The sequence below is a fragment of the Clupea harengus genome, chromosome 17 (assembly GCF_900700415.2).
Source record: "Clupea harengus chromosome 17, Ch_v2.0.2, whole genome shotgun sequence".
NCBI classification, from domain to species: Eukaryota; Metazoa; Chordata; class Actinopteri; order Clupeiformes; family Clupeidae; genus Clupea; species Clupea harengus.
The window spans coordinates 14,949,858-14,968,454 of NC_045168.1; the positions used below are offsets into that span (position 1 = coordinate 14,949,858).

General features: G+C 49.4%; 1 protein-coding gene across 1 annotated transcript in view; it reads right to left on the reverse strand.

The window, feature by feature from the left end:
• gli3 (GLI family zinc finger 3) overlaps positions 1-18,597 on the reverse strand; it is a 129,805-nt gene that overhangs the window by 69,859 nt on the left and 41,349 nt on the right. Inside the window, exon 3 of the mRNA XM_031583572.2 lies at positions 6,954-7,202. Coding sequence (XP_031439432.1) covers positions 6,954-7,202 — 249 coding nt within the window. The remainder of the gene's footprint in view (positions 1-6,953; positions 7,203-18,597) is intronic.

Consider the following 18,597-nt stretch of genomic DNA (forward strand, 5'->3'; position numbering starts at 1 on the left):
AGCGCCCGGCACTGCTGAGGCCCCACCGATTGAGCCGGGCCAGAGCGCACTCCCAGCAGCCCGCGCCGACGGAGCCACATCAAAGGGCCCCGGCTGGGGAGAGGAGAGGAGAGGAGAGGGGCACAGAGCAGGGGTGAGGGGGGGCGGAGGGGTGGAGAGAGAGTGGTGAGAAAGACAGAGAGAGAGAGAGGGAGAGAGAGAGGGAGAGAGGGGGGGGGGGTGGATGGAGGAATCCCTTATCTCTCCCTGAGAGGATGCTGCTCTGCGGAGCGAGATTGTCTGGAGCTGCCACCTGTCCCAACCATCTTTGAAGGCACCGCTGAGCCTGTGATGCCTCTGACCTCCTTCAGCTCCTTTTCTTTTATGTCTCTCTTCATTTTCAGCTTTGTTACACCCCACCCTCCCCCACCCTCCCCACACACACACAACCAGTCTCACACCCCTCCTCCTCCTCCTCTCTCTCTCTCTCTCTCTCTCTCTCTCTAACAGACTCACTCTCAGTGGATCTGTTTTCCCCTTTCCCCTCCATCTATCGCTCCCACTCTCTCTCTCCGACCCACCAACCTCTCTCTGACTGCACACACACACACACACACACACACACACACCACCCCCCCTCTGTTTCTAGTGAGTGTCTCTCCTGTGATAAGTACAAGGGGGCAGGGACACAGCCTTCTTACGGCGCTCAGCCACACAATAATAGAGGATGGGAAACATTTTAATTACAGCAGGCTTCTCAATCCCTTCCCTCCGCTCTGACAACACACACGCCTGTTATCCCCAGGTGAGAGCTGGAAGCCGGGTACCGGGATGTTAACCTTTCCCGCTCGTGACGCCAGGGAGACGAGACTTTTCACGAGCTGGCCCCCTCGAAACGAGCTGAGCTGGTGAGATTTACACGCGTGCTTCGTATGAAGAAACGAGAGCGCCGCTCCCGTGACGCAGAGGGGAAGGAAGAGAAGGCGCAGAAGACAAGAAGAAGGCGCTGAGTGGAGAAGGAAAAAAAGAGGGGGAATCCGAGGACTCAGAGATGTCACGGTTCTCACCCCGCAGGCATTCGTGAAGGAGTGTCCCCGCGGGTCACGTCAGCTTCTGTGGGGCGTCGCGCTCGAGTGTTCATAAGTCCGATTTCGGAGTGTCTGAGAAGCGCACTTCACCGGTGCCTGTGGCTTTCCCCTGGCATACAGCTCACACTGACAAATATTAATAGGAGCGCTTTTGAAGACCTCAAAGCTACATTTATTGTGTTTGCTCTCCTCGTATCAGTGCAGGGAGTTTCAGCAAATTCAAGCTATTGTGTATTTATCTGGGGACCTAAAGCAGATATTATGCAAACAAATACTATGCAAACAACTGCTGTGAATCGCTACTTATGACGTTAAGAATTACCATTATTGTTACGGAGAAGCCCAGTAGCTTAAGCAGTGGCTTGTTAAGTCGTTTTGCACTCCAAGGCTTTCTTAGGGGGAAAAAAAAAGACAAAAAAAAAAGAATGGAAGGAAATGGAATAATTTCATACTTGGCCTAACCCTTAAATCATAAGAACGGGGAAGAAATCAGAAGAATGTGAGGGAAGGGGCCAATCTAACTTTAAGCAACTCCTCTAATAATCTTTATGAAGGAGGGGATCATCCGATTATGTGTGGTGAGCTGGGCAGAGGGGGCCGAGGAGCAGCGCCTGACGTCGCTTCTCTTCTTCCTCGCGCTCCTGATGAAAGGAGGAAGGAGGGATGGGATAGCTCCCTTTCCAGCGCCTGCAGGCGCGCCCCCAGCATCTCTGCCCCCTGTGCCCCGCTGCCTTTCAAAGAGCCAATATTGAATCAATCAAGAAGACAAGCCCTCGCCCTTGAAATGGGTCATGTGTGCATGTGTGTGTGAGCGAGTGAGTGTTTGGTGGTGCGTGTGTATGTGTATGTGTATGTGTATGTGTATGTGTATGTGTATGTGTATGTGCATGTGTATGTGTATTTGTATGTGTATGTGTATGTGTATTTGCATGTGTATGTGCATATGTATGTGCATGTGTATTTGCATGTGTAGGTATGTGTATGTGTACGTGTGTGTATGTGTGTGTGTGTGTGTGTGTGTGTGTGTGTGTGTGTTTGTGTATATGTGTGTCTGTGTATGTGTATGTGTATGTGTATGTGTATGTGAATGTGTATGTGTATGTGTATGTGTATGTGTATGTGTATGTGTATGTGCATGAGCATGTGTATGTATGTGTGTGTGTGTGTGTGTGTGTGTGTGTATGTGTGTGTGTGTATATGTGTGTATTTGTATGTGTGTGTGAAAGTGTGCATTCATGTGTGACTACCCCAACCAACCATGTTTGTTCGGTCTCCATTTTCTCCATGTTCCTTTAGTTTCCCTCTCTCCTGCAAAGAGCTGACCCAGCTCTCCGAGACTGACAATCTAATCCCAGCTGGCCTGTGCCGCACGCGCTCACGGAGGCATCACTGAGCCGCCGGGTCTTTACGTGCGAGGCACGTCCACGCCTCTGACAGCCAGCTCATTCACTTCAGTGGTCAGTCGCAGTGTTCTGGAGAGGCTGGGGGGTCACGAGGGGGGGGGGGTCAGGGCGAGCAGGAGGCGCTGCGTTCCAGTGGAGCGGGCCAGACGGCTCGTCTGCTCATGTTCACGCTCCTGCTCCGCGAGGCCGGGCAGGACCTGAACCCTCGACCGTCTCTACATATCTCTACATGCAGTCTGGCTCCACGTATGGCTTACCTCACCAGGGCAGTGAACTGCAGAATATCCCTGAAAATGACTTTGTCAAAGTGTTGAAGTAGAGTGTCAGAGAAGTGGAGGATTACCAGCTAAATCTCTAGATTTCTTTTACTGTAGGAAGTAGACACTGCTGGCCTGATAGGAGACACAAACTCAAAGCTCAGCTCTGGGCTTCTGAATCTCTACACTGTCTACATTAAGTCATAAAGACAGTATTCTGCAGTGACAAACAAACTTCTAAAAACACACACACACACACACACACACAATGCCATCAGCATCCTTCCAGCTATCTGGTGCAGCTTAGTGTTTTCCTTTCTAGCCTCTTACAAATCTCTCTTCGACATCCTCTAATATTTTCAATACAACTGGAACTTACAAGAAAGCCACAAAGTACAATACAAGCTTTAAGTCCTTTAATGGGACGGGTCGATTGGCGAGGACAAGCGAGTGTCTTTTTAAGAAAATAAAACACTTTAAGGAGGAGGAAGGAGAATCCCTCCTCCCAGAGGGGAATGAATCGCTGCTGATTCGCCAGCAAGTGGCTCACTGTTGCTGAAGTCCGCTGACCCGTTAATCAGCGTACAATGTAAACAGATGTCGCCGCCGCCGCCGCGCGCTGCATTCACACTTCCTCACAATCAGAATCTTAAAGAGGCGGACTCCTTCATTAATCCCCCCCCCCCCCTCTTTCCCTCTTTCTCTCAATCCTGACAGCGTCTGATCCACGGAAAAGCCGCCACGTATTATCGCGGTGGTAAGCAGGATGTGGACTCTTATCCAGTGTTTGCCGAAGAAAAGCGGCTAAAGCTTGATCACTGCAATGGTTTAGCTACTGCCCACAAAGGGGTGCGATCCCCTCACCACCACCACTTCCTCCTCTTTGTGCAGAAGTGGGTGTTTAAAAAAAATGAAATAAATGTCTTTCTTTCAAAAAGGAGTAAACACTGTCTTGGGCCACTGTGTTGAAGATGTGGGAGAACAAGAAAGAGGTCTGAGCGAAAGAAGAGATTTGCTGCGGAAGCTGAGACCCCCGCTGCATAAACTCCAGCCCCCCCTTCCCCCCCGAAGCGCTCCTTGTTCCTTCCCTGTTTCCGCTCCTCAACACCCACATCTCCGAGTGCGTCGCCGCGGCAACCCACCATCCCAGGTGTGCCGAAGGGGAAGAGGCTGCAGGTGTTGGCACGTTTTAGGCGCATTAGGTGTCTGACATCCAACTGCCGTGGAAGAATAATCGGATTTCACCCAGCCCCTTCCCTGCCGGGCTCCCTGTGTGTGTGTGTGTGTGTGTGTGTGTGTGTCTCTCTGTGCCCTGCAAACACAGCACAAAGGCCCGCGCCCCCACTCCATCACACACTCACACACCTGGGACGCATTTAGGAGGTGATGGATCTCAGGAGGGTGTGTGTGTGTGTGTGTGTGTGTGTGTGTGTGTGTGTGTGTGTGTGTGTGTGTGAATGAGTGAGTGTGTGTGTTTGTGTGTGAGGAGAGATTGTTCTTTAGGGTGAGGACAGTGTCAGAAATGGGGGTCAACGTTCTTCACACCTCAACAGTGATTTGAGATTGGCGCCAGGGCCTGCTTAAAAATCACTAGAGGGTATGGGTGAGAGTGTGCGTGTGTGTGTGTGTGGGGGGGTTTCGGGACTCAATGTTCTTTAAAGAGCTTTAGAAGAAGGGGGCAAAGGGCAGGTGCGAGGTCACAGATCCTGAGGGCCCTGAGGGCCCCGCCTTCCTCCAGTCAGTCAGAGAGCAAAGGAGTCACGTCATTGGGGACACCTTCACTTCCTGTCGTGTCATTAGGGACACCTTCAGTTCCTGTCGTGTCATTGGGGACACCTTCAGTTCCTGTCGTGTCATGCTGGAGGAAGCCATCGCATGAAGGCCTGGGTGAAATGGCCTGATTATTTCTCCGAACTTCAGGGGTAATAGCCTCAGGAAGGCCTTCACAGAGCCCAATATAGCCCTTTACAGAGATGACAGCTTTGTATGACTCAAGAACTCAATTTGCTGTTGGGTAAGAGCAAGAACAAGCAATGAGTGTATGTGTGTGTGTGTGTGTGTGTGTGTGTGTGTGTGTGTGTGTGTGTGTGTGTGTGTGTGTGTGTGTGTGTGTGTGTGTGTGTGTTTTACAGAAGAGCTCTGAGGAAAGCACATGTGTAAGCATGTGTTAATGTGACCATGAAGGGCTGAACTACTCTCAACATCAGCCCACATAATCACGGAGTAGACTTGAGTTTCATTACAGCTTCTGGTTCATCAATCAAAAAGGCATGCAACCGGAGGAGCCGAGAAATGAACAGAAGCAGCTCTCAAAACCATATTACATGTCAAAGAGAGGGAGAGAGAGCGAGAGAGAGAGAGGGACGGAGAGAGGGGAAGAGGGTGATGGAGAGAGAGAGAGAGAGAGAGTGACTGAGAGAGAGAGAGGGACAGAGAGAGAGAGGGACACAGAGAGAGAGAGAGTAAGAGAGAGAGAGAGAGAGACAGAGAGAGGGACAGAGAGAGGGACAGACAGAGGGGAAGAGGGTGATAGAGAGAGAGAGAGTGAGAGAGAGAGAGAGAGAGAGAGGGACAGAGAGAGAGAGAGAGGGACAGAGAGAGGGGAAGAGGGTGATGGAGAAGAATGGGGGTGGGCCTCTATGCTCTTTCCTCTCACCCGTTCACTTTACTGCAGCTCCGGGCTTCCATGCGGAAAGAATGGAACCCTTTTTAAGTTACAGCAGTGCCCCCCTCTTTTGCCCCCCCTCCACCCCCCCCAAACACCGCTTCTCAACTCTCCCGTTTCACTCGCTGCTTTCCTTCTCCACACGACCCCCACTGCCACGGCCACCCCACCACGCCAGACCCCCTCATCATCAAACCCCTCTGGGCACCAGCAGCCTGGAACGCCACCCCCTCTCCCTCCATCCCTCCACCCCTCTACTCACCAGAGCCCCCCCCCCCCCCCCCCCCACACACACACACCCCACACCCCACCTACCCTAGCCACCCCCCATCTGCACTCACTGCTCCTACACCCACCCCCATCCCACCCCGGCTCCCCGTGGCAGCTGCAATCAGGAGTGGCAGTCTTGCTGAGCTGGGGCCTTGGCCGGTAATGGACAGTAATGCTCTGCTGGCGAGGCTCCGGCCCTGTGCCTGTGCCTGGCCTTCGAGGCCTGACTTTAAGTAACCTTCCGAATTAGGAGAGCCCATGACTGCTCAGGCACCAGTGCACACAGAGACTGCCGGGCTAATGAGCGAGCTAAATAAATAGAGTTACAGTAAATGGCTGGAGAAGGGGGAGAGAGAGAGAGAGAGAGAGAGAGAGAGAGAGAGAAAGGGAAAGGGACCTTTTCTTTACAGCGGCTGAATTAAAAGAGCTATGTCAGGCCCAATTCAGAGCCAATTTAGCGAAACTAAACAAGCCATCACATCGAATCCTTGTCCAGGGGGTAACGTCCGGGCTTACGGTGGTTCGCAAAATTAACCTCCTAAAGGGCCCCAGTTCATCTCATCCAACTCTCTCTCTCTCTCTCTCTCTCTAAGCATTTCTCCTTATACCTCTTATTTCCATCTAATTCTTCCTCTCTTTCTCTCTCTCCCCTCTGTCACACTTCCTTGCAGGTCCCAGAGAGAGCAAAGGAGAGAAAATAAAATGGAGAGAAAGGAAAGAGAGAGCGAGAGACACAGAAAGAGAAAGATGGAGAGACATGGAGGGGGGGGGGGGGTTGGATGCTTTGATCTGTGTGTTGATGAAGGAGAAGGGAGTGGAGTGCTCAGACAGACCTTAATGAGGGAATTAGGGAGCAGCATAAGCCGTCCTCTAACTCCCTTAGAAAAGAGAAAGAAAGGGAAAAAATGAGTGAAAAAGAGTGAGAGAGAGAGAGAAAGAGAGAGGGCAACTAGTCAACTGTCATGCCCAATCACTCAACCAGCAGCTTTGCCTTTCACCCTACAACAGAGAAAACGCAGGCGAAAACACTGTGCCTCTGCTGTGCATGTCCTTGAGCTTGAAGACTTGCCTGAAATATATCATATGAAAGTGCTGGTGTGCCGTGCATATCACTTGTGCCGTGTGCTGAGAGACTTGGCCTTTCACTAAAGCATATGGTAAAGCCTGATTTTTATGGTGAAAACATCAGACCATTACAATTAGTGTAAAAGGGATCTACAAAAAATACTAATTAACTGGCATGAAGCCTGTTCTGTAAACCTCCTGCTAAATATTGTGTACATCAATTTACCGTAAGGGTGGTCCAAGTAACCGTTGCGGGGGTCCATGGCGAAGAGCGTCCCACGGTAGGGCAGGGCGTGGTCAGCCAGGTGGGGCAGCGAGCTGTGCAGCTCCTTCTTGACCAGGTGGGGGCGCTCCTCCGTGGAGGTGGATGGCTCCTCGCTCAGCTTGCCCGAGGCGGTGCCCGCCGCAGGGTTGTGGGCGCTGAGGGCATTGCGCCGCTCGCGGTGGTGGTACGTCGGCACAGAACTCTCATCTTCTGCGAGGACATGGAGGAGGGACAGAAAGAGAGAGAGACTGAGTGAGACTCCTGTCATTATGCTTTATGTGCAATCTTGACTACGTACAAACAGCGTCTTTTGCACAAGCCTGTGAATGTGCATTTGTGATGAGGGTATGACTGCTGTAAACACTTGTACTATACATCTGAGTGACGGAGTTTATGCTGAACTGCTCTCTCTCTCACACATACATAAACACCCACACACACACACACACACACACACACACACACACACCTACACACACACACACACACACACACACACACACACACACACACACACAAACACACACACACACACACACACACAGATAACACTACCATGAGAGACTGACACCTGAACTGCTGGCCTGAATTAACCACACACTTGACGAGAGCTGCACATACAGGAGAAACTGGAGCAAAAATGCCCTTAGATCTTTCAGGTAAAATCACAAGTAATTTGCAGAGCTGCTATCAAAGGTAAATTCTCAGGGCATGTTAACACCCCAACACAACCGTACGTGTACACACAAACACACACAGACAGATGCACACAGACAGATACACACACACACACACACACACACACACACACAACTGCACACAAACTCAACAGCATGGAACAAGTCAGGTCACGTTCAAAGCTCCTAAGAAAGCATAGCTCGGCAGTCTCGTTCAGGCCGTCTGCTCTTGCAGAGAGCATTGTGGGTATTTTCTCTAAACCCCCCTGGGTTTGGTCTCTTGGATCTGAGCGTGCAAGGCTTGGGCTGAGCGTCGAGAGGCCTCTTGCTTCCTCTAAAGAGAAACAGGCCTCCAGTCCGTATCAAAGCCATAGCAGCCCGGCCTGCAGTTCCCACAAGCCAACATTCTCTGTCAGTTCCTTCACATTTCCTTCTTCAACTCAAAGACGTGGATTCCCATGGAGAGGGCTGCTCTGTGTTTTTCCCCAGCATTCCACGCTGCCCGTTAAGTGGCCTCATGGGTAGTATCAACGCCCACCTCCCTCCCTCCCTCCCTCCCTCCCTCACTCTCTCTCTCTATCACTCTGTCTTCCTCCCTCCCTCTTTCTCTGTCTTTCTTTACCGCCATTTCTCTCAGTGTGTTGTGCTCCATGTACCTTTACTCTTACTCCTTCCCTCTTTCCCTCATGTATTCCCATATCTCTTCTCTCTCTCTATCTCTATCTCTTCTCTCTCTCTCTCTCTCTCTCTCGCTCTCCCTCTTCCCCATTTCCCAGAGTAATCTTTTCTGGAGAGCAGGGGCGCTGTAGGGGAGCGATGTGATCCCCGGGGGTTTCTCTCTCCACTGTGTCAGGCTTTACTGTGGATAACTCAGCCAAAGGTTTAGTGACTGAGCTGAGGTCTGAAGATGCCTGACCCCCGCTACAGGTCGCCCCCCCCCCCCCCCCCCCCCCCCCCCCCCCCCCCCCCCCCCCCCCCCCGCCCCCCCATGACCCGACCGCAGTAAAACACAGAGCAGACTTCTTTTAAAGCTCCACTGACACAATCTGGCATGTCGGGCCTGTTGTAACGCACTGTTCAGTGTCCTCCAGAGCTCAGACTATACATGAAAACAAATGACGCATGATTTTACAGTTTGAGCTTGTAGATAATGTGTCAAACAAATAAAAACAACTCTATTTGACCTCAATAATATTTCTTACATACTTCATTTTAATGCTTTAATAGTATTTCACTTATCTCACTATAATCCCCTCTGTCAGAGTGCTGTTTCATGTCAGATGTGCTCTAGTGGTCCTTGGTAAAGCTTGCTAAAGTCCAGTGAGTTTAGCCATCTTTCTAGCCCACCGCCGCTTCAGCTCATTAGGGGTCGGTCTGGGCGGCCCTAATTCCATTCCAGTATCTCAGTCGTGTGATGTTCTGAAGGTCTGGCAGGGGAACTCTGTTCTAGAAGCCAACAGCTAAAGCTCTGTAGCAATAGCGTTAGCACGCGCGTTAGCATCGGAGTGACAGCGCTGCCTGGCTCTGCCACCAACCCCGGGAGTCAGAGGAGACTTGAAAAACCCGACTCGGAGGAGGAAGAGGAGAGGGCAGATTATGGGTACTGGCATGCCCATGCTGAGCAGGAGAGGGCAAGCTAGGCGCCTATGGGCAATCATTTGTAGCCCCCCCAAAAAATTCTGGCTGATCCCCTCCCCGTCCCTCACGCTTCAGGGTTGGCAGTCCCGAGTCTGTGTGGTTGCAAAATCCAGCGACTCTGAACCATTTAACTGACAGTGAGCGAGAAAGAGAGAGGGTGGGAGAGAGAGAGAGATACAGAGTGACGGAAAATGGGAGCTTCTTCCAATCCGGGAGAAATGACAGTGTCAGTTATGGTATAAGTATTTAATCCTATACTGCATACCCTGTGATCTTATTAAGGGAATAATGCCACTTATGCTGTTAAATCTGGATTAATAGGTCTACTCTCGCAAACTGCAATATTAACATAAAGGGATTTACCAACTGTGTGCCTGTGCTCCTTGCATGGATTTGCCAGAGGAGGTTAGAGCTGGCTGTAAGCTTGTCTAAGTGAAATCACTGTAAGCCAGGGAAGGGGCACTTCCTGCACCATAAGACAGATAGGGTACACATCTTGCAGGTCAGTTTAGAGAAAATACCTCAGTAGCAGTAACATTCTGCCACTCGATTGCCTAGTTGTGCATTATAACACCAAAAAAGACTTTACCCGTAGATTTATGATCCAAATGCTTTAAATCCAAAAATGAAAAATCCCCTTTTCCGGGGACATTTGAAACTGTGGACCCCAGAGAACTGTCCCATTTTTTCTGTTGCACTGGATTTTTGTCACTCCATTAGTTCCTGTTTGAGTCTACTACCTCATTGAAGAGAACCCTCCTTCATCATGGAGTCTGTGGTGTCCATGGAGATGGTCACTTTAGGAAGGGGTGGCTGTAGCCACAGCGGGCTCAGCTGGTGTCGTTAGGACCAGAAGGGCACAGAGGACTTAACCTACCAACATTCCAGCAAACTTGCTATACCCTGGAGGCTATACCCTGGATTTTTTTGTCTCCATGTCTTTTGGACTAATCATGGTGAGGAGAATAAAGAGAAGTGGGCTATACGTTATGGGTTTGGGAAGGTATGAATAAAGAGTCAAATTAATGCAGTATTATTTTTCATCATGTTTAACTCCTCTATGTATTTGAATAAAAAAAAATAAAAAATAGTTCTGCAGTTGAATTCAGGATCGGGTGCTTGCTTGTTTCTTACACCACCCAGCTCCATTCAAAGTTCTATGGCCTGCAGTCCTGATGGCAAGACTGCTGACTGTTGACAAAATGATTATCCTTCATCCTCCCTCTCTGTCTGTCTCTCTCTCTCTCTCTCTCTCTCTCTCTCTCTCTGCCTCTCATCCCCATGACTACCTTCACAATCCCAAGCGTGCTCCTCGCTCCCTCTCTCTCTTTCTGTCTCTCTTTTCCCTTAGGGATAAATCTTTCTCTTTCTTTCCCTCTCAGTGAACCCTGTCGGTGTTTGCCCGCTTCATTCATGTCCGAGAGGGGTCAAGCGTATAAAACAGTGCTCAATCTAACAAGTGTCACCCGATCCCCCCTGGCCATCGTCATAGTGAACTGATCCAGAGAGCTTCATTATGTTACTGTTGAGGCGCTGAGCGCCAGCACATCCTTTTACATCACAGTGGCTGAGAGGCTCTGCAAACACAGGGAAACCTTGGGTCAACAAACCTCAGCATTGAGAGGCAAATAAATAATAGCACATGGCCCCCTCCCTCTCCTGATTCTTTCCTGGTCTTTCCCTCGCGCTCGCTCGCTCTAGCACTCTCTGTCTGTCTCTAGGTCACATATAAGGAAATACATACGATTTACGAGTTTATCATTTTTGTGGAATGCCTGCAGTTTACCTCTGCTAGAGGTGAAGTGCATTAAAAGTGTTTTAATTTACAACATTTACAATTTACAAAGGCAAAATCAATAATAGTGTGTTTCAAACTATCAACTGCAAAACGCACATAACTTTTTCTCAATTAAAAGACTGAAGCACCATGTAGTTTTTAATAATTGATGCTATTGACGTCTGAGATGTGATGTGCTCTCATTTGGTGATGCAACTTTGAGCATTACTCCCCTCTGTCCTCACTAACTCTGATGTGAAGAGATACAAAAAGTAAAAAAAAAGTTTAAAAAAAAAAAATCCTCAACGCTTCAGTTGCTCTGACCACTGCCCTTCCAGGCCATATCTCACTCCTCTCTGCTAGTCCAGTTCTCCTCATACTCCTCTCCTTGCACTTGACTCATCCCGTCCTCCACAGGTTCACCGGTCTACCCCCCCCCCGCCCCCTTCCCAACAACACAAAAACACCGGGCTAGTCCTCCATGGACTAGGGGGAAGCATGCTCCACTGGAGAAGAAGAAGAGGGGGGGGGTGTAAAAACGAGTCTGGTCTCTCTGTGGTGATTGAATTTCTTAACATCTTTTCAAAAAGCGCTTAAATGCCTGGAGGCAAGAGGAAGAAACAAGCTAATGGTGGATAGGGAGCACTGAACAAATTTCAGAGCCCTTTCCTGCTCGCGTTTGAGGTTGAAAGCGAGCTCCTGCCTTTCAAGTTTCAAAGTCCTCCTTCCTCCCGCAGTGTCACTGAAGGATTTGAAAAGAAGGTAATTGTGCTCGCTGCCGACCTGATCAGAGCGCACGCCCCGGCTCTAGTATATCAGGAGCTTTCTCTGCCACTAGAATGGAGACCGGTGCTCTGCTCAAGAGCTCATTCTCTCGCACTCTGTCTTTCTCCCTCACCCTTTCTCCTCTTACTCTTTCCTCCCCTATCCCTTCTCTCAGGCACTCTCTCTCCCTCTCTCTCTCTCTCTTTCAGCCCTACTCTCAATCACTCACTCACTTTCCCCAGCCAGCCCCTCATTAAATCCTAATGCCCAGGTTTTTTCCCCCCTTTTTATGTTTGGGGCCTCCATTGTAAAAAACTGGCTTGGATACCTTAAAAATCTAAAAGCCCCATGCTATACCAAGGGGAAAGCAGCCTAATGAGAAGGCCAAAGGAGAGAGGCATGCAAACAACCAATGACAAATTGAAAATATGGAGGAGATAACGAGGTAACGAGAGGCGCCTTCCGGAGACGAGTGCTTGGCCCTGGGACACAAGTGCTCATGTTAAGAGGGCCCATGCAGGAGAGAATTCTTGTTTCTCTCAGGCAAATACTTCCTTCTTTTCTTTCTCTCTTTCTTTCTAGTGCTCCGGCACAGTAGGGACTGAGTTCCAGAGCACGCCAATCAGGTCTTTTTCGCCCTCAAAGTTCTACATGATATCCTGCAGCCACAACGCCAGTCAACGCCAATCAAGACATGGCGAAGGGGAGCACAAAGACAGCTTTGCGTCAGCATTGCACAGTGTTGCGCAGTGTTTCCGAGCGAGCAGGCTTTGTTCGAGGCCTTACTGTCGAGGAGGAGTGGAGGCTTTGAGACCGAGCCAAAGCCACGGAGAGTTTTCCACCTGCAAACTTTTGAAAAACACCATTGTCAATAGCATGAACAGGTCTGGCTCAGAGGTGGTTGGTGGAAAGGAAGAGAGAACGAAAGAGAGAGAGAGAGAGAGAGAGAGAGAGAGAGAGAAACAGAGCAGATGATGCGTACTGAAAACACAAAACGCTTCTTCAAAGCCCCACTCCTCCTGTGCGATAATCTCTCTCCAGCCCCCCCCCCCTTTCTCTTGCAAATCACATCTCTGGAGTTACGACGGAGAAAAAAAAAAGAAAAGGACTTGAAAAAGATTCCCCCAATTAACAATGAGACTTGGGATGTGAAAATTCCAGCGCCTGGCGTCCGTTTAATAAGAGCACCTTTCCAAGCGGCTTAGCGTTAGCGAAGCTAGCGTTACCTGAATCATACGGCCCTGGCACCAGGTGCAGAACTACACGGGGGAATCGCTAGTGATTAGCTGGCCCGCCAGGAAAAAGGGGAGCGCCTTGCATCAGCTGGAACAATCCGAATAGAGAGAGAGAGAGAGAGAGAGGGAGAGAGAGCGGGAGAGAGAGGGAGAGAGAGGGAGAAGTAGAAAGTACCCCAACACCGCACAGGGATTACTGCGATTGTGTGGGGTATTTCTTTCACTCAACTTCTTGGCTCCCCAAGCAGTAACACAGAGTGGAGGGTTCGCCAAGAGATCCTACCTTAACCCCCGCTGCGGGGATCCATAATGCCATGCAAGAGCTCGCTGAAAGGAGGGTTCAGATTGCGATTATGTGAAGGTGACTAAGTCTTCACACATTGAATGCCATGCTTCATAGCAATGGCTGGAAAACAGGTCTGTGTTTATGAGGAAGGAATAAAAAAACATTTTTACATCCAGGGCTTTGATGGGTCTGATTTTTCGATTCGTAGAAACATAATGTCACTTTGCAGCTCTTAGAAAGACAATTCTCAAATCTTAGCCTACATGCAGTGTCCACTAAAATGAGCAGTAATCGGTTTAGAGGAGAAAACTGTAATGGTTTCATAAACTGAAAATATGTGCCCTATAAATTCAGTAAGGGCTTCCACATATTCAATTACAGCTCCATTTTATAGACCATTTTAAAATAAACAATATTCCATTGGGAAGATTTTAATGCTATGTGAGTCACAAATTATTTAACAGCCATTGGCAAATTTGCTGGCAACTATAGGCATGCTATAAATAATTGTTTTTGCCAAAGGACTTTCAATCCCAGAAGGGTTTCAAAACATTATACCAACGTCCAGGGCAAGGTGGACATTTTCCAGAAGACAGCATTTCTCGGCAGGACCAAAAAAAAAAGAAAAAAAAAACCATTAGAGGACATGCCATTATTTATGTCATTACAAACGGGCTACACCCAGCTCAAAAGCCATTCCTCCAGTGCCAAAAACTCAGATTAAATCTTGCAGAGAAAAAAAAAGAGGTAAGGGACTATTCATGCTGTGCTTTTTTTCTCTATTTCGTCTGCCTTTTGCGCTTGAGTTTGGACATTGCTAGACAGTTATGAAATGGCAGAAAATCAATGCGAGAGCTTTGTTAAAAAGAAAAGTGAAAAGGAGCTCACAGTTCACACCTACTACTGAAACTTGAGTTTGTTTGCTTTGTGTCTTGAGCGATCCCATCGTGGGATGCAATGTAAATAGCGGCCCGTGACTGATGTTCGCCGTAATTGCGGCGAGATTCTGCCGGCGGTTCGGGGGCCTCTCTGCCACCTCTTTAGCAGCAGTTGACAGGGTTTGATTTCCCACTCAGCTCTGGTGACTGCTGTCCTCAATATTCATCTGCCAGGGTTCAATGCTTCTTGCATGTCTCAATCTGGCTGCTTTGCCATGTAACCCCCCTCACCCCCCTCCCCCGCCCTCCCCCTGCCCTCTCTTGTGTTCCTCAGCCCTCTTGCTCCTGGGACCTCAGACGCTCCATTTTGCCTACAGGCCTCTTTTGAGATTTCCTTGAGAGCCTGCCATCTCAAAGGCCTAGCCCAGGATACAGAGCCACACACACACACACACACACACACACAGACACAGACACACACAGACACACACACACACACACACACAGACACACACACACACACACACACACACACACAGGGTTGGGGGTTGGGCAACGAGTGGGAGAGGGGCACGAAGGCAAATCAAAGACTTCGAGAAGGTCCCAAAGACTCCCTCTTCACTCGCATTAAATCAGTGTCAGGGGCTGAAGCACCCTCCTTTCCCCCCGTACACGTCCCTCACGCCCCTTATCATCAGGCAATATATCTTGACTACAATGTGAGGAATTGGCCTGTGTTTGGCTGGCATGGAAAAGTGCTTCTACAACACAGAGACCTAGCTGGACTATTTGGTTGCACATGTTCTGTATTTTTTTTTTTTTTTAAGTAAGCTCACTCTTTGAATATTTAGAATGGAATTGTGAAAGAAAATACATTCACTGGTGCAGCTTACCGCTGTCTACTGCCATCAGTTTGAGGCTTTCAAGACGCATCCCTTAAAAGCTACACTGATTTATCTCAGCAGCAGCAGCGTCTGCAGCTCTTCCTGTAGCTCAATGGCAGATGCATTGAGGAAAGTGACGGTACACTCTGTGCTTTGAGTACACTGTGGTGTAGCACCACACCTCAGACGGGTACCACTCCCAACCCTGTGAGACGACAGACTGAGGGAGAGAGAGAGAGTCCTGAATAGGTGGCAAGAAGCCTTGATCAACATGTTTTATTATATTTGGTAGGTACCCTTCATAACCACATTTCAATCTTTCAAAACGGCTATTTTTGTTCCGCCAACCTTTCCTCGACTTGCACATTGCTGAATGACCAAATATGTAACTCTATCCTCTACAAAGTTTTCAGTGGATAGAATTTGCCTTTTTGCTCACTGGCAGGCCTGCGTGAGACCCGAGGAGTCTTTAGGCTGTTATTTCTCTCGCTTCCAGCTCTCCGTGACTGGCCTGCTCTGGACAGATTCGGACAGAGACGCAGAGGGCCGGGGAGGGCCAGCTTTCCGCTGCGTCTGACCGCTGGCATCTCCTCCCTCCCTCCCTGCGCACGCCTTGTAGCCACCCAGCACCAGCCTGTGTTGCTCAGATTAGTGGCCGCGTGCGCTACGAGGAGCGTCTGATCCACCCGGAGCTGATCCACCAGCGCTGCCTGACTGCTCACACACACACACTCACTCACACACACACTCACACACTGCTGGGCTCCGCAGCTCAGAGACACTTCAACATCAAAAAACATGTCTGACCGAAAGGTACAGACTGCTCAACAGCATCGCCAGAGATTACCAGCAATGTTTCACTCCCCTCTCCAGCTACACCATCTGACAGCCTCGGCTCCAGCATGGCATTGGGATGCTATGGGTGAATACGCACCAGGCATGCTGGCAAACGGAGGGGCCCTATTAAGACAGTTAGCCAGCGCTTACCAGCGGATGGATAATTAGACACTTCAAAGGCACCTGCCCGCGATCCCATGAGGTGGGGATGTGTTCACTGCCCCCTCTTCTCCTCCATCCCTCTATCCCATTTTAAAAGCATGTTAACTCCTATCTGCGGCTAGCAGGCTAATTTAACTTCTGACATTTGATATGTGAGGAATGAGAGGGATCAGCCGTTTAGCTGGAACGGGATTACCCCCACATCACCCCCTCCTTCTTCCCACGTGAGGGGGGGGAGGGGGGGGGGGGGAGGGGGGAGCGGGGGTAGGGGGAGCAGGCCGCTCTCAGTCAGGCCAGATTCATTAATTTGCCTGGTGTGCTAAGCAGTTTATCAATGACGGCGAAAATGTCTCGGCCCAGAGTGGAACATCCCTTTACCCCAGCCTTCCATCCCTCCCAGCTTCCCTCTCCCCTTCGTCTCCTCCTCCTCCTCCTCCTCCTTCTCCTCTTCCAGCGCTGCTGTCTGCAGTTATCACAGAGCTGCTGCTGGTGTAAACATTCATGTGAGCCTATCAGTCAGCTGCTTTGCTTTACATCGTGGCAGCAGTAGCAGGAATGAAAGCAGTCAGAATGACAATGGGTTGTTACACGTGTACAAAATTACATCAAGACACGTCAGGTTTTTTTTCCTCTCTGTCGTTCTGTGTTGCTATGGGTTGTTTATGCTTCGTTTTGAAATTCAGCCAATGAAGTGAGCAGATGCTAGCTTGAGCCTGCTAAATCCTATCAAAACCAACTAGCCACTCTCTACACTATTCTATCAGAGGCAGCTGGTCTTAGCCCACTGTATCCTATCAAAGGAAATGCTCCTTGACCTTTGACTTTACACATGTGGAGAAAAGGGCCCACACTGGCTCTGGGTTAGTTTTGTATGTGTATGTGTGTGTGTGTGTGCGTGTGTGTGTGTGTGTGTGTGTGTGTGTGTGTGTGTGTGTGTGTGTGTGTGTGTGTGTGTGTGTGTGTGTGTGTGTGTGTGTGTGTGTGTGTGTGTGTGTGTGTGTGGAGAAGAGGGCCCACACTGGCTCTGGGTTAGTTTGGGTGGATTCATTTCTGTTCAGTGTCAACATCACAAGTTGTGTATGCATGCCTGTCTGTGTGTGTGTGTGTGTGTGTGTGTGTGTGTCTCTGTGTGTGTGTGTCTCTCTGTGTGTGTGTGTGTGTGTGTGTGTGTGTGTGTGTGTGTGTGTGTGTGTGTTTGTGTGTGTGTGTGGGTGTGTGGGTGTGTACGTGTACGTGTACGTGTACGTGTATGTGTGTGTGTGTGTGTATGTGTGTGTGTATGTGTATGTGACTGTGACTGTGTGACGGATCTGGGTTAAATGTTCGACACGCCTAAGCTCTTTGAAGCAACAGCTGTTCCTGCTTAGGCGTCCCTTTTTCCCGCTTGACTCCAACATACAGCTTCTTCCAGAGGGCACCATGACAATCAGAATTCCAAGCAACAAGACAAACAACATTAAAACACAGACACACACACACACACACACACACACCAGCCCCACCTAGACTCAAAACCACAAGATATAAGCCAACTCATCGCCCCTCAGCATGTATTTCCAACACAGAACACAGACGAAGCGCTGCAAAAACATCAAACAACTAGAAGGGCACTCAGAGAGCACAGACCCCCGTCACGGCCAAATGCCCTATCTCGCAATGTTAAAGAAAGTCAACTCAATTCCTGGAACCGCCCCCACGATCCGAATCCACTCCAAAGTTTTATGGGTTCTTCCTTGGCCCATGCTACACCCCTTCCCCCCTTTTAATGAAAATCGGCCTGGTAGTTTTTGCGTAATCCTGCTGACAGGCAGACAGACAGACAGACAGACAGACAGACAGACAGACAGACAGACAGACAGACAGACAGACAGACTGACCAAGCAACCAACAAACAGTAATGAAAACATAACTTCCTTGGCGGAGGTAATGACACAGCTTTGAATAAACAAAGTTCCCCCTGAGATAACGTGTCATTTAGTGGGCTGTGACAGACTATCAGACATCTAAAGCAAGAACTCGCTTCTTTCACTCACTAAAAGCTGCATTTCAACATGGTCTAACAAATAGAGAGAATACGCTGGGGGGAATGCTTAAAACATTACCTTCGAGGTTATCAATCTTCATTTACTAAACACGGCTCCTGCTGTTAACGCTGTGGAATTGAGCAAATTTGCTGCTTAAATGTCTCCTCCTGATAGACATTTCTCTTTCTTTCTTTCTTTCTTTCTTTCTTTCTTTCTCTCTAACTCCCTCTCTCTCTGTCCCTTTCTCTCTGTCTCTCTCCCTCCCTCCCTGACAAAGGTATGAAGGGGGAGTGATACCACCAGCGTATAATTCCGCCTCCAACAGCTAGGTGAAGCACAGAACCTCTCATTAGGGGAGTCTGCCTCACACACTGGGAGGCGGACAGATTAAAAGACCTGTCAGGGTCAGACAAACACAGCCAGCCAGCGTCTGAACACCCGT